This window comes from Xenopus tropicalis, chromosome 5 (genome assembly GCF_000004195.4).
Source record: "Xenopus tropicalis strain Nigerian chromosome 5, UCB_Xtro_10.0, whole genome shotgun sequence".
NCBI classification, from domain to species: Eukaryota; Metazoa; Chordata; class Amphibia; order Anura; family Pipidae; genus Xenopus; species Xenopus tropicalis.
Genome location: NC_030681.2, coordinates 66,199,652 through 66,212,104, shown reverse-complemented (window position 1 = coordinate 66,212,104; position 12,453 = coordinate 66,199,652). Strand labels below are relative to the sequence as shown.

The following is a 12,453-nucleotide window of genomic DNA, read 5'->3' as shown; positions in this document are numbered from 1 at the left end:
GTGATTGCCAAACCTCTTCACTTAATTTTTCAGGATTCGTTGAGGTCTGGCATGGTGCCGAGAGACTTCCTTATTGCTAATGTGGTGCCGTTATTTAAAAAGGGATCCCGTTCTCAGCCTGAAAACTATAGGCCTGTTAGTCTAACATCAGTAGTAGGAAAACTTTTGGAAGGGGTAATAAGGGATAGGGTACTTGAATACATTGCAGTTCACAATACTATTAGTTTGTGCCAGCATGGTTTTATGCGTAACAGATCTTGCCAGACTAATTTAGTCGCCTTTTATGAGGAGGTGAGTAGGAACCTCAATGCTGGAATGGCAGTTGATGTCATCTACTTGGACTTTGCACAAGCATTTGATACAGTACCTCACAGAAGGTTAATAATCAAATTAAGGAATATTGGCCTAGAACATAATATTTGTAATTGGATATAGAACTGGCTGAATGATAGATTAAAAAGAGTGGTGGTAAATGGAACATTTTTTAATTGTACCAGTGTGGTTAGTGGAGTACCGCAGGGGTCAGTCCTTGGTCCTTTGCTTTTTAACTTGTTTATTAATGACCTGGAGGTGGGCATAGGCAGTACTGTTTCTATTTTTGCTGATGACACAAAATTGTGCAAAACTATAAGTTCCATGCAGGATGGAAAACTGGGCAGCAAACTGGAAAATGAGGTTCAATGTTGATAAGTGCAAAGTTATGCATTTTGGTAGAAATAATATAAATGCGAACTATCTACTGAATGGTAGTGTGTTGGGGGTTTCCTTAATGGAGAAGGATCTAGGGGTTTTTGTAGATAACAAGTTGTCTAATTCCAGGCAGTGTCATTCTGTGGCTACTAAAGCAAATAAAGTGCTGTCTTGTATAAAAAAGGGCATTGACTCAAGGGATGAGAACATAATTTTGCCTCTTTATAGGTCCCTGGTAAGGCCTCACCTTGAGTATGCAGTGCAGTTTTGGGCTCCAGTCCTTAAGAAGGATATTAATGAGCTGGAGAGAGTGAAGAGACGTGCAACTAAACTGGTTAGGGGATGGAAGATTTAAACTATGAGGTTAGACTGTCGAGGTTGAGGTTGTTTTCTCTGAAAAAGAGGCGCTTGCGAGGGGTCATGATTACTCTGTACAAGTACATTAGAGGGAATTATAGGCAGATGGGGGATGTTTTTTTCCGATAAAAACAATCAACGCACCAGAGGCCACCCCTTTAGATTAGAGGAACGGAGCTTCCATTTGAAGCAGCGTAGGTGGTTTTTCATGGTGAGGGCAGTGAGGTTGTGGAATGCCCTTCCTAGAGATGTGGTAATGGCAGATTTTGTTAATGCCTTTAAGAGGGGCCTGGATGAGCTCTTGAACAATCAGAATATCCAAGGCTATTGTGATACTAATATCTACAGTTAGTATTAGTGGTTGTATATATAGTTTATGTATGTGAGTGTATAAATTTGTAGGTGTGGGTTGTGTGTGCTGGGTTTACTTGGATGGGTTGAACTTGATGGACTCTGGTCTTTTTTCAACCCTATGTAACTATGTAACTAAGTAAATAGCAAAAAGAGAAAGAACTATTTACAAAGAACATAGGCCTAAGAAAATATAGGTTCCACAGATCCCTAATGTGGCACATTTATTTTCTTTTATGAAGCTGCCTAGTGGAAGCTGCAGGAGCAGTAGCTGAACTCTCACCACTATCCCTAGTGGTAGAGCATGTTGGCTGAATTTCCTTTTGTGCTTTTTCTTGCAATGCAATTTGTTTCTCTAGAAAATAATTTTGCTTAGCCAACAATGCCGCTTTTTTACGTTGGACTTGTAAACGCTCCTCTTGCAGGTTTAAGATGGCAGCCTCATGCGCAGCTTGGCGTGCCTGACTCTCCTGTTGCAGGCTTAACATGGCAGCCTTGTGCGCAGCATGGCATGCCTGACTTGCATTGTAGGCAGACAGGCCCCAATGCTGTTAACATGGTCTGCTATGTTCCTCCATGCCCTTTTTTTCACAGCTGTCGGCATCTTGGCAGCATATTTGCCGATGATCTTGTCGAATACTGGCACAATCCTCTCCACCAGAGCCTCATTCTCAAATTCTGAGAATTTGAGGTTTCTGGGTATCCTCTCCTGCTGTTTCTTGCGGCTCCTTTTTGGTGATGGGGGGGGGGGGGGGAAGCTCCTCACTTTCCTCTCCACTGGCTTCCTCTGGCTGATATTCCTTATCAGTGCCCTCCACATCAGACACATCTGGGCTGCCTATGAAGCCTGGCCTCTCTCTGTCAATGTCACTGCTGGAGCTGTGTGACATGGCAGAAGCAGGAATACTTGCTGGTGTGGGTTGGTCAAGTGTCCCTTCCTCTGCAGCTTTGGTGGTGTAGGTTCTGACATAGAACCTGCCTGGTTCCTGTAGGCTTCCTTCAGGGTGCCTGTACCCCTTCTCAGACTCCTGTGGCCTACTATGATGTTCCCTCCTTTTTGCCACCTTTTTTCCTCTGCCACTGCTGGCTTCCACACTGCTCTCCATCACTTGGATCTCCTTGTGTTGCTTTGTGAATTCCGCACCAGCACCTTACACACACCTAGGGGCACATTTACTTACTCACGAACGGGCCGAATGCGTCTGATTGCGTTTTTTTCGTAATGATCGGTATTTGGCGATTTTTCGGAAAATTGTAGTGACTTTTTAGTTGCCATTCCGAATGTTGCGCAAAATCTGGCGATTTTTTTCGTAGCGTTACTACTTGCGCGAAAAGTCGCGACTTTTTCATAGCCTTCGCGCCGAGTACAAAAGATTCGGATTCATTCAAGCTTCAGTATGGTGACTTTTCTTGGGCCAGGTTGGAGCTGCAGGGTGCCATTGAGCCTTATGGGAGGCTTCCAAAATCATGCTAAGTCTGAAAGTTTCGCCCGCCGCTTACGAGCGCTCAATACGAAAAAGTTGCGACAAGATACGAGCGCATTGTAATGGCTATGAAAAACTCGCGTTTTTTTCGTGCAAATCGTATTGGTAACGAAAAAATCGCGACAATTTCCGAAAAGTCGTAAAGGCGCTGAAAAAATTGCAAAAAATACGAAAAAGTCGCAAAATGTTCGTTTTCCAATCGAAATTTTTCCAATTCGGATTCGGATTCGTGGGTTAGTAAATGTGCCCCCTAGTGTCTGCTGATAAACAGTGATGAGCGAATCTCTCCTGTTTTACTTTGCCGAAAAATTTGTGAATCTTTAAAAAAGATTTAAGAAACGGCGGAAATTAGCAAAACGCCAAAAATGTTGCGCCTCAAAAAAGAATTGTGTGTGGCAAAAAAACAATTTTATTTTATGCGTGTCATTTTCAACAGGACGGAATTTTTTTTAACACGGCAAGTTTTTTTGGCCAAGTGAAAGTGGAGAGACTTTTTTTTGACGCAGCAACAATTTTGTTGCCCTTTTCACCAAATAATCCGTCAGTGGTGAAATGTGAAAATCCATGTCTGCTGAATTTTTTTCGCCCATCACTACTGATAAGTTGTTATTGCATTCTAAACCTGATAAATATTTTGTAGCCCATTGATCAATTTTTATTTTTGTTGTTATCCACCAGAAATACAATTAAGTTGCACTACCGCATTTGCCTAACTTTCACAAAAAGTGTTTCTCTCTCATCTGTCATTTTGATAGGCTGCCTTTTGTCAGTTCATGTGGATTAAACTACAATTTGCTCATGCTGCTTTAATGATTTTTTAATTGATAACCATATCTGAGATTTGGAAACATGTCCAGCAGGTTGATAACCTTTTAATTTCCAGCTTAGCTGATATGAAAAGATTAATTATATTATATTATTTAAAAAAAGGTAAGAAAAAGCAGTGTTTAATATAAACAGATACTAAATGTGCCAAAGCTTTGGGTTTTCTTTAATGGGTACTTAATAGAATATCAATATTTCTGTGCAAGAAAGGATATTGACGCTGTAAAAATCAGCATTATGACTGTATGATAATAACTTTATGATCCTAGAAGTAAACCATTATTGCCTTTAATCCACATTTGCTGTCTATTGAGAGTAAACAGTCATAATTTACATTATATTAGAGTCATGTAACAGACAAACCTTTTTTGGTTTTTTTTCTGCTACTGAAATGTTTTAAGAGTTACAGACCAAAATTTTCATAACTCTGTAATCCAGTTTTAAAGGGGAACAATCATTAAAAATGTTTTTATAATATTGAAAATATAAAGTCTAGACACACATTTTGACAATTTATAAATTTTGCACTGTTACAAAGTTATGAATAATTATTGTAGCAGCCTCCCAACCCCTGGCTCCCTGATTGGAAAGCGCTAAAATGCTTAATGCGAGCGCAGAGGGACTGTGGAGCAAATTAATTATTCAATTCCCTCCGTGCATTAAGGGTTAACTTACCCAGGATCATTTTCCCGCGACAAGGCAGCCCCTTCCCCCCCGCTGCTGCCAGTGTGCCCGGAGCCACATCTCCCTCCTGCCTGCCTCCTTTTTTCAGGCATATTTACCTTATAAAATTTAAAATTCTGTCAACCACATATACATTTCGATAAAGCACTGTTTATTCTGATTGTTAAAAGGTGTTAATATTTTGTCACAGCATATGGCGGGTGATAGTCCTTGGCCATTTAATCTATGGTGGTATTTGATGCCTTCCACATGCCCACTGCGTTTGCAGTGGCTGGCATTCGGTTATAAAACAGTTATACAGTTTGTTATGTTGGATAAAGGTGAATTGCATGGCAAGGACTATTGATGATATATCCTATAATAAAGCTGTGGCCGAACTCCACCCCACCAAACTGTGTCCGTGTGTCCTTTATGTCAGACAATTACATCAGGGGGTCAGGTACAAAGGTAGGGAATAAGTCTCCACAGTCCTACGTCAGCGACGCAGAAATGTGTGAGTGACAGAGCAGAGTGAAAGCTGATTTGCTGTGGCATGTCATTAGGCCACAACCCTCAACAGTAAACATGTGCAAAGGGAAAGTAAAGCAATGGAGCCAGGCTGGGTGCTGATGAAGCTTCATTTGTGTATATATAATAGTAAAGCAGCCTATTGTTTATATCCACATAAACACAGCACTTAAGGCTCTTTTGTATTAGGGTTTGTGCTGCTCACAAGCAGGCTTAGATCAACTACCAGTCACTCCCCTGCATTTAAACATGCAGATACAAATCTTACATCAATAATAAAATACAGGTTTAACAAAAGAGTGTTTAAAAAAGACTTCCTCCATACCTGTGACAGTGACCTATATTGGAGCAATATTACAGAAATCTGTGTAGTAAATCTGTGTGTGTACAGGCACATCCTGTATGTTGGATTCACAGACACCTCCCTATGTCTCTTAGTCAGAGCTCTCCTGCAGACTAACTACCCAAGCTTTCAGGCTTCTTTTCAGCTGAGTCAGTAGCACAAGTTACTGTTCCTTCAACATTTGTAAGTTATACAAAGGGCTAATTGTAGTTTTATGGGAATGTGCAAGTGGATGCCCTACAATTCCCCGCATTACCTGCCAGCTCACTTGGCAAGTATGTTTCAAATTGCTGGGCCTTTGTGCTAAATAACTTGATTGCTGCTGCTCAGAAATCAATTGACATGTGGCTTCTTTCATGTTTTTTCTCATAAATAACCAAGAAATAAAGTTCAAGATGTTTGTTAGTGACTCAGGTGAGTGAGACAGAAAGTGTCAGACAATGTAAGGGTGAATTGGGTCAAATTTTTAGACCGTCTTTAAAGGAACAGTAACACCAAAAAATGAAAGAGCTTTAAAGTAAGAAAAATATAATGCACTGTAGCCCTGCACTGGTAAAACTGTTGTGTTTGCTACAGTAACACTACTATAATTTATATAATAAGCTGCTGTGTAGCCACGGGGGCAGCCATTCAAGCTGGGAAAAAGGAGAAAAGGCACAGGTTACACAGCAGATAACAGATAAGTTCTGTAGAATACAATTGTGTTTTATCTGTTATCTACTATGTGCCTGTGCCTTTTCTCCTTTGAATGGCTGCCTCCATGGCTACACAGCAGCTTATTTATATAAATTATAGTAGACTTTCTGAAGTAAACACACAGCTTTTACCAGTGCAGGGCAGCAGCACATTATATTTTAGTTACTTTTATACACTTTCATTTTTTTGGTGTTACTGTTCCTTTAAAGCCTTTTCCAGGTTTTCTGGACCATTCCCACTCCTCTCTGCGTAGAACACAAGTTGCTGTCAGTACTGAGCCAAGTTAAGTACATTCCCATTCATGATAGTTCCCATTTAATAAAGTTTTAGAACCAAGGCAAACTTGTCCCTGAAAATAGATTCATCTTAAAGTTGTTAACAGCTTAAGATGCCATATTAAGTTGTTATCTTGATTTGGGGTTGTTACACAAGTTTTTTTTATCCTGTGCTCCCAACTTAGGGGAACATTTATTAATGCACGAACACTCTGAGCATTCGTTTGAATGCTCCGAGCGTATTTTGCACGACAATTTCGTACCTTGCACTACAATTTAGTACCTTGGGACAAAGTTTGTGCAACAAAATCATATTGTCGCGCCGAGTATGCAAGTTTCAGATTCATTCAAGCTTGGTTATCGTGACTTTCCTTGGGCCAGGTTGGAGCTGCAGAGTGCCATTGAGCCCTATGGGAGACTTTCCTTGGGCCAGGTTGGAGCTGCAGAGTGCCATTGAGCCCTATGGGAGACTTTCCTTGGGCCAGGTTGGAGCTGCAGAGTGCCATTGAGCCCTATGGGAGACTTTCCTTGGGCCAGGTTGGAGCTGCAGAGTGCCATTGAGCCCTATGGGAGACTTTCCTTGGGCCGGGTTGGAGCTGCAGAGTGCCATTGAGCCCTATGGGAGACTTTCCTTGGGCCAGGTTGGAGCTGCAGAGTGCCATTGAGCCCTATGGGAGACTTTCCTTGGGCCAGGTTGGAGCTGCAGAGTGCCATTGATTCCTATGGGAAGCTTTCAAAATCATGCACAGAAGGATCAAAGTCGGAAAGGTTTTCCCGCTGTTTACAATCGTTCGGTACGAAAATTTCGGTTCGCCGATACGATATTATCGATTGTATCCAATCCAAATTTTTCCCGCATTTTTTTTAATCGTAGAACACATTGAAGTCAATGAGCATTTTTTCTGCAATTTTTTTTTAAATGCATTGAAGTCAGTGGGAGTCTTTGCTCACTCCACATGCATTGAAGCATTGTATTTGCATTTTCTGCCAAATGCTTTGAGGTCATACAGTGTTTTTTTCTGCTTTTCTTTTACTGCAGCATATTATTTTATTTCATTTTTGCAGCAAAACATTTTACTGCAAATTGAAACACTGAATTTGCTGTGAATCCCAAAAAAATACCTCATGCCTATTTTTATTTAATTTGGTTGTCTAACAAAGATAAGCAGACTTGATAGAAACCCCTGATATAAACAGCACACCGTTATTTTTGGTATATATCAAATGTCTCAATAAAACCTGCTCAGTTTGTATGTACAGTAAGTGTAAACAAACAATTACATGTAGCTGAGGATATGAATTCCATGGGCATAACTAGAAAATATATATGTTTCACGCATAAGAAATATCAGTTTGGTTTTTCATCCTTTGTTTCCATTTTAAAGGTAAAATACAGCAAGAGAGAGAAGAAAGAGAGAGATGCTTATTTGATTTGACCACTTACTGAGAAGTTCCCTGTCTAACCCAGGAGTCCTCAAACTTTTTTAATAGGGGGTCCCCTATTCATGGTCCCTCAGACTGATGGGGGGCTGGACTATAGTTAGTTCTCAAACTATGGCCCCCACTCCTGCTGCGTCCTCACCCCTGGCTGCTACCTGTCTGCCTCAGCATGATCCTTGGCCGCAGCGCATCACTACATTTTCTAAGTTGCTTTCTAAATGCTTCACTTTGATATAAGCAACTGTAATAAAGTTTTTTTCCCTCTGGTCTCCCCAGTATAACAAACTTTGAAGTTGGAATGGTTGAAACTGAATATGAAAACAGTTATAGCATTACAAAGTTTTGGTGGGATAAAAGATTCTGGAGAAATTTGTAAAGATTTGTATTTTTCTCATATGAAAATTTCCTATTAGGGTCTAAACAACCCATTGTTTTCTAGGAAAAGGTGTACGCACACTGATGTTAGTGAAATACAGACAAAGGAGAATTTGCTCTGATATAAATTGTTTGACTGTAAAAACTGGTTTTACTGTGTGCACAAACCTCTTTAAAAAGATCTATATTGATCTATCTATCATCTATCATCTATCTATCTATCTATCTATCTACTGTATCTATCTATCTATCTATCTAGTTATTACTATATTTAAGGTGTTGCATCATACTGTATCTTAAAAGATAATAACACAATACTTTGTAATACAGATATTTAGTGGTTTTTTAAAGCAAACATTTGGGTTTGCTACATTTTAACATGTGAAAGTATTGTTTCTTCATTACAAATCCATTCAGTATCTGGTCTTGGTTACAGAAACTTAATTTTTCTTTTAAGGCTTTCACCCACCTGCTAGTTTGCAGTACATCAAATCTTACTATGAAATGTTCACAGCAAAAATTCTAACATGTTTCCTTCCTTTTTCTATTGGCCATGCCATGAATGTTCCTGCCATCATCATCATCATCACCACCATCATCAATAGACACTATTACACAGTACTGTGACGATCCCTGTTTACCACCTGGTAAATCTATTCTGTCTGCAGTGTTTTATTTTTATTTACTGTTTATTTGTTTAATTATTAACAACATGTGCTCTTACAGATGTCTTGGTATTTGTGTTTGCCTTGCACAGGTTTGCATTATTAAGCTACTAATTAAAACATTGTTTTTCTACAAAGCAGCACTTCACAATGCAGAAAATGGCAATCCAAGCAGAAGAACACATCAATAATTGTAACATTAGACATTATTATATTATTTCATTTTAAATATGCCCCACATATATATGCAAAAGAAAGTAACAGGATCACATGCACTAAAATGTAAAATATTACTTAAAGCATTTATAGTTCTAAATAGATCAAGCTAAAATAGAATCTAAATTAAATTAAAAAAAAAACAAAAACAAATAAAAATCTTTAAATATACATATACAGTTTATGAAAAATAAACTAGACAAACTATACCCCACCCTCCAATTTAATGCCATTCTATGCACAAACTATAGATAGCTAAATCATAAAATATGACTGATAAAGAAATAAACTGCAATGGGCTGGAATACTCAATATGGCTTTTACTTGGGCAAACTGAAATGATAACTTCAAGACAGTTTAAAATTAAAAGCAAATGGACTGATTTCCTTCTTTTATATGGTTTTAATAATTGGATTGTATTAAAACAAATTATAATTCTGGGTTGCTGCAAGTAAATTTATGTGACAACTTGCTTGAGTTAGGAACAAACAACATCTTGAATTGTATCTTCAAAATTGCATATGCTTAAAGGGATTGCTCACTTTTAAATTACTCTTAGGGGCACATTTACTAACCCACGAACGGGCCGAATGCGTCCGATTGCGTTTTTTTCGTAATGATCGGTATTTTGCGATTTTTTCGGAAAATTGTCGCAACTTTTTCGTTACTAATACGATTTGTGCGAAAAAACGCGAGTTTTTCATAGCCATTCCGAAAGTTGCGCAAAATCTGGCGATTTTTTGTAGCGTTAAAACTTGCGCAAAAAGTTGCGATTTTTTCGTAGCGTTAAAACTTGCGCAAAACGTCGCACCTTTTAAGTTTTAACGCTACGAAAAAGGCGCAACTTTTCGCGCAAGTTGTAACGCTATGAAAAAATCGCCAGATTTTGCGCAACTTTCGGAATGGCTACGGAAAACTCGCGTTTTTTTGCGCAAATCGTATTGGTAACGAAAAAGTTGCGACAATTTCCGAAAAGTCGTAAAGACGCCGAAAAAATCGCAAAAAATACCAAAAAGTCGCAAAATGTTCGTTTTCAAATCGGAATTTTTCCAATTCGGTTCAGATTCGTGTCTTAGTAAATGTGCCCCTTAGTATGATGTTGGAGTATGCTATGCTTAGACAATTTGCATTTGGCCTTAGTTTTTTTTTATTATTTGCATTTTTTTAATTATTTAGCTTTTTGTTCAGCAGCTCTCCAGGTTAGAATTTCAACAGATGATTGGTTGCAAGGGCCAAATTTAACCTAGCAACCAGGCAGTGGTTTCAGAGAGACAGGAATATGAATAGAGAAGGCCTAATTAGAAAGATAAGTAACAATAACATGAATTATTGTCAGGCTGTTAAAGATTTGAGCATGAATACAGATAAAGTGAGGTGTCTTACTGCTTATAACACCACTGCAGAATATGTTGGCGCTTTATAAATAAATGTTAATAATAATAATAATATTGCCATTATAGTCAACTTCTGATAAAAGATGTGAATATAAAATGATAGCCGCTTCAATCACTGAGCTGAGCACACTGGAGATTAAAGAGTTTAGAGAGATTAAGACAATGACTAAACTTCACCTTATATTCAATAATTTCTGTTTCATAAAGTCTTCACTTTTTTTTTTAAATATTAAACATTTTGAGCATGAACTGCTAAAGTTGCATTTTTCACAGAGCATTTATACTTTTAAAATTATACGATAGGAAAACGCTTTGTGAAAAAGTTTTATTAAATATGAGTATTTAAAGGGTTTTTTGTTTTTGAAGGTTTTGCTATAATGGTTTCTAGTTCTAACTTCTTTGCTTTCTTTTCTGCTCTTTTCAGTACATTGCCAGTAATGTCTTTTTGATATTAAAATGTGACGAATTTAAAAAGGCACCACTACTCTAAAAAAAAAAAAAAAAAAGTGAAGGGAAAAAGTAAAAGCTTTAGCTTTTCTATTTTATTGTTTTTATCGGAAGCGAAGAGGGCAGTAAGCTTTAATAAAAGCATTTTATAGTAAGAAGAATAAACGACTCTTTTACTGTCGGTTTTATTTTTTATTTTGCATTGCCTTACTTTGTATTCTCAGTAATAGTGGTTATTGTGCCAATAACAGCCATTAGCAATAAAAATTGTTTAAAAGGCCATATTATAATATTTATATTCTGAAAAATAAGTTTCATGCAGTATTAACAAAATAGCATACACGACTTTTCTTTGCATTAAGTTTTTTCTGGTGCAGTAACTTCAAATCAGATAATGATGCCTTACGCCTTCAAGTTAAAAAAGTCATATTGCAGTAACAATTGCAGTAACAATTTACTGCAAATTCTGAGAATTTACTTTACTGTCCTTTAGATGCTTTGTAAAAAAAAAAAAAAGCATAATGGATTGCTACTTTTGTGCTTGTTTCAGTCGTTTTTGTTTCTTTGTTTTGCAAAATGCAATATTATGCCTAAGCTGAATTGTAAGGTATTCAGAGTAGGGTCCTAGTGGCAGAGCACAGAGCTTCTGGTGTCGGGCCATTACCGACACAGGGAAGCTCCCTTAGTACACAGTGGGGAGTATTTATTATGCTGTGTAAAACTAATTCGCTGAAAAAATGGCGTAAAAAAATAACGCAGATTTTATGTTGTTTTTACATGGCGAAGCCTGCAAATTTTCTCACCATTTTTTACACAGCATAATAAATATGCCCTAGTGTGTACAGTACAGCAGGTATTAGTTGGGGACACTTATTTATGTGTGTACTAATTGTAGTTTCAGAGTTGAGCAACTCAAAAGTATACTAAACTCAAGTGCTTAATCTTAAAAACAAAATAAAACCATTAAAAAACTCTAATGCATTGATTTCAGATTCTACCTATGACTTTTACTGGGTCTACAAACTCTCAAAGAAATTTGAAAAAATCTGAAAAAATGTCTTACATTTTGCCTAGGACAACTCCAATTGACTTCTACTTGAATTCAATTTAGATGTCAAAGTTTTTACATTCAAGTTTTTCACATTATTTGCACTTATTAAATACTGAACATTTGAGACTCATTCATGAGTTTTAGCACAAAAAAATTTGAATCATGGAAAACAATTTTCATTCAAACATTGATAAATCCACCCTTAGTTAAGCTGGGTTATACACAGAAAATATAGATAGATTCAGTTCACAGATATGAGCTAGGAAAACAAAGATTCTTACTAGAATGCTAAGAATATGTTAACCAGACTGAGGGGGGGCTTGGTTTTTAAAAGGCCATTCACTCTCAGTGATTGGGTAGAGTAAAAACACAAATTAACCTTTAGCAGTGCTAGAAGTAATTAATGTTAGTTTAGAGTACAGGCATGGCCTATACTCTGAATGACAGTTTTCTATTAGCAGTAATCATGACTTTTAGCAGATTGGGTGCATGTTCTCCAGTAACCACCTACCAATGCAAAAGTTCAAAGCAGAAAATATCAAGGCAATATTCAACCTAATGCTCCCCCCAAATCCGAAACTTTCGTACTCAGCGTGACGGCTACGAAAAAGTCACGACAATTCGCGCAAGTCGTAACGCTACGAAAAAGTCGT

At 37.8% G+C, this 12,453-nt stretch overlaps 1 protein-coding gene across 50 annotated transcripts in view; it reads left to right on the top strand.

Annotated features, from left to right (window-relative positions):
• trdn (triadin) overlaps window positions 1-12,453 on the top strand; it is a 245,141-nt gene that overhangs the window by 27,690 nt on the left and 204,998 nt on the right. For 48 of the 50 annotated variants that reach the window (XM_031902115.1, XM_031902106.1, XM_031902107.1 and 45 more), the window contains exon 3: window positions 8,633-8,674. The exons of the other annotated variants lie outside the window; for them this stretch is intronic. In XM_031902115.1, coding sequence (XP_031757975.1) covers window positions 8,633-8,674 — 42 coding nt within the window. The remainder of the gene's footprint in view (window positions 1-8,632; window positions 8,675-12,453) is intronic. 50 annotated transcript variants of the gene reach the window in all.